General features: G+C 36.5%; 1 protein-coding gene and 1 non-coding gene across 2 annotated transcripts; one reads left to right on the forward strand and one right to left on the reverse strand.

The window, feature by feature from the left end:
• Nucleotides 1-354: 354 nt before the first annotated feature.
• On the reverse strand, nt 355-461 carry LOC133787575 (small nucleolar RNA R71). The gene has a single exon (XR_009872588.1). It is a non-coding gene; the product is annotated as a small nucleolar RNA R71 (small nucleolar RNA).
• Nucleotides 462-1,196: 735 nt separating this feature from the next.
• LOC133785298 (uncharacterized) lies at nt 1,197-2,541 on the forward strand. The gene is made up of 4 exons (XM_062224546.1): nt 1,197-1,329; nt 1,472-1,798; nt 1,916-2,220; nt 2,311-2,541. Exons 1-4 carry the CDS (start codon nt 1,197-1,199, stop codon nt 2,539-2,541), a joined length of 996 nt encoding a protein of 331 aa, XP_062080530.1.
• Nucleotides 2,542-2,773: the final 232 nt, after the last annotated feature.

A 2,773-nucleotide genomic window follows, 5' to 3' on the forward strand; every position in this document is an offset into this window, starting at 1 on the left:
AGAGGCTATTTTACGCTGGTTGTGAATGACAATTATTTAGACATTCAAATGCAACAAGTGAATGTCAAAAAATTTGAGCTTAAACCAGCCTTGGTTAACATGGTGCAAGAAAATCAATATTCTTACCTAGCTAATGAAATCCCAAATATCCACTTGGAAACTTTCTTGGAGATTTTATACACAATCAAGATCAATGGGGTGATGACATATACTATAAGATTGAAGCTATTTTCATTTTCGTTGAGAGATAGAGCTTGAGCTTGGTTTCAATCTATACCTCCAGGAAATGTGACTACTTGGGAGGATATGACACATAAATTCCTCACCAAATTTTTTCTGCCTTCTAAAACGTCACAACTAAGGGTTGAGTTTACTCAATTTAGACAGATGATGTCCAAGCAATTGTATGATGCATGGGATAGATTTAAGGGGATGCTCAAAAAATGTCCTCAACATGGCATAGAGGATCGGTTTCAGGTTCAACTATTCTACAATGGGCTCAATGCTCCAACAAGATCACATATTGATGTTGCATCTGGCAAAACCATTCTATCAAAAACACTGGTGGAAGCATTAATCTTGTTTAAGGATATGGCCATGAATAGTTGTCGATGGCAGAGTGAAATATCGATGGTTAAGAAGGCAGCTGGGTTTTTGAAGTAGATCAAATAATGTCATTGATGGTGCAGATGTCTACTTTGACTAATCAAATTAAGGGTCTTACTAAAAATAAAGTAGCGGCAAGTCAACAAACAGTGAATGTGGCACAAGCTTCTAGTTCGAATGGGTTGGTGGATGAACAATGCCAATATGTCAATTGGAACTACAACTTTAGGCCCAACAACAACTTGCCCGCATACTACCATTCTGGCCTTTGTAATCATGAAAAAATTTCCTATGCCAACAATAGAAACATTCTCCAACCCCCTCAAGAGTCACCTAGACAAATGGGGGAGAAGCATTCACCATTACTTGAATAGTTACTAAAGACTTAGATAGTGGACTCCAAGGCAAGGCCAGATCAACATGACACTCGTCTCAACAAAATTGAAATACATTGTACTAATATGGGAGCAATGATGAAGACATTGGAAACACAAGTGGGTCAATTGGACAATACTATGAAGAATCAAATGTCTAGATCTTTTCCAAGTGATACAGAGAAGAATCCAAGATAGTTCAAGGCAATCACTTTGATGAGTGGAAAAGAATTGGACACTCCTACAATTGAGAAGAAAAACGTTGATGAGATCCAAATGAATGGTGAGAAAGAAGAAGACAAGCAAAAGGAGGAGATTCCGAAGAAAGAGCCATTGGTGGCTAATTCGGGTTCAATTACTTTTCGGACAACTCACCCAAGATTATTACTCAATTACCATCTCCACAAATATTTCACAAGAAGGTGATAATGAACAATTTGCAACGTTCTTGAACATTTTCAATAAAATACATATCAACATTCCTTTTGTAGATGCCCTTGAACAAATTCCAAACTACGCTAAGTTTATGAAGGAGGAAATGTTTATGAAGCGTAAGTTAGAGGATTATGAAATAGTAAAGCTAACAGGAGAGTGTAGTTCCATTATCAAGAGAAAATTACCAGAAAATTTTAAAGATCCGGGAAGTTTTATAATTGCATGTGTTATTGGTGACCTACATATTGAGAAAGCCTTGTGTGATTTGGGAACTAGTATCAATCTAATGCCTCTCTCTATCTTTCAGAAACTCAATCTTGGAGAGGTCACACCAACTACTATTTCCTTACAATTGGTGGATCGTTCTTTGATGTATCCTAGAGGTATCATTGAAGATGTTCTAGTGATGATTGATAGATTCATTTTTCTGGTTGATTTTTTTGTGCTTTACATGGAGGAAGACCAATAAATTCCTATAATCTTGGAAAGACCTTTTCTAGCAACTAGGAAAGCTTTGATTGATGTTCATGATGATAACTTGACTCTAAGGGTTAATGGCGAAGAATTGAAGTTCAACATTAGTAATGATATGAAGTTTCCCAAGGAGCAAGCATATTGTAAGAAAGTGGATGTAGTTACTCCATGCTTAAGAGACTTTTTTAAGACTATTTTTCATAATGATCCTTTGGAACTATGTTTGACAACGCCGATTTCTAAAAAGGACCTTAGGGTGGATTTGGGCATGAATAATGTGGAGGAGGTTGATAGTGTCTTTGCTTTAGCAGCATTACTAGTAGAAAATGAGGTGTCTAAGAAGGAAGATATCAATAAGGCTCCTACTATTGATAATAGCTCATAGAAAAGGAATACTACTAGTGATGGGCTTGTTTTGAAGCAATTACCCACTCATCTCCGGTATGCATTTTTGGAAGATGGATCTACCAAACCCATAATAATTTTGGCATCATTGAATGAGGAAGACGAAAGGAAGTTGTTAGAAACTTTAAAGAGGTATTCATCTGCCTTTGCTTTGTCAATTTCAGATATTAAAGGCATTAGTCCAGCAATTTTTATGGACAAGATTCTTATGGAGGACTCTTATAAGCCTTCTATTGAACATCAATGATGACTTAATCAAGCTATGAAAGAGGTTGTGAGAGAAGAAGTATTGAAGCTTTTGAATACTGGAATTATTTATGCCATTTCTGATAGTTCGTGGGTGATTCTGGTTCAAGTGGTACCGAAGAAAGGAGGAATGACGGTTGTAATGAAGGAAAAGAATGAGTTAATTCCAACTAGTACTATGACGGGGTGGAGAATGTGTATTGATTATAGGAAGCTTAATAAGGCAACTTGGA

The sequence above is a fragment of the Humulus lupulus genome, chromosome 6 (genome assembly GCF_963169125.1).
Source record: "Humulus lupulus chromosome 6, drHumLupu1.1, whole genome shotgun sequence".
In the NCBI taxonomy this organism is placed as follows: Eukaryota; Viridiplantae; Streptophyta; class Magnoliopsida; order Rosales; family Cannabaceae; genus Humulus; species Humulus lupulus.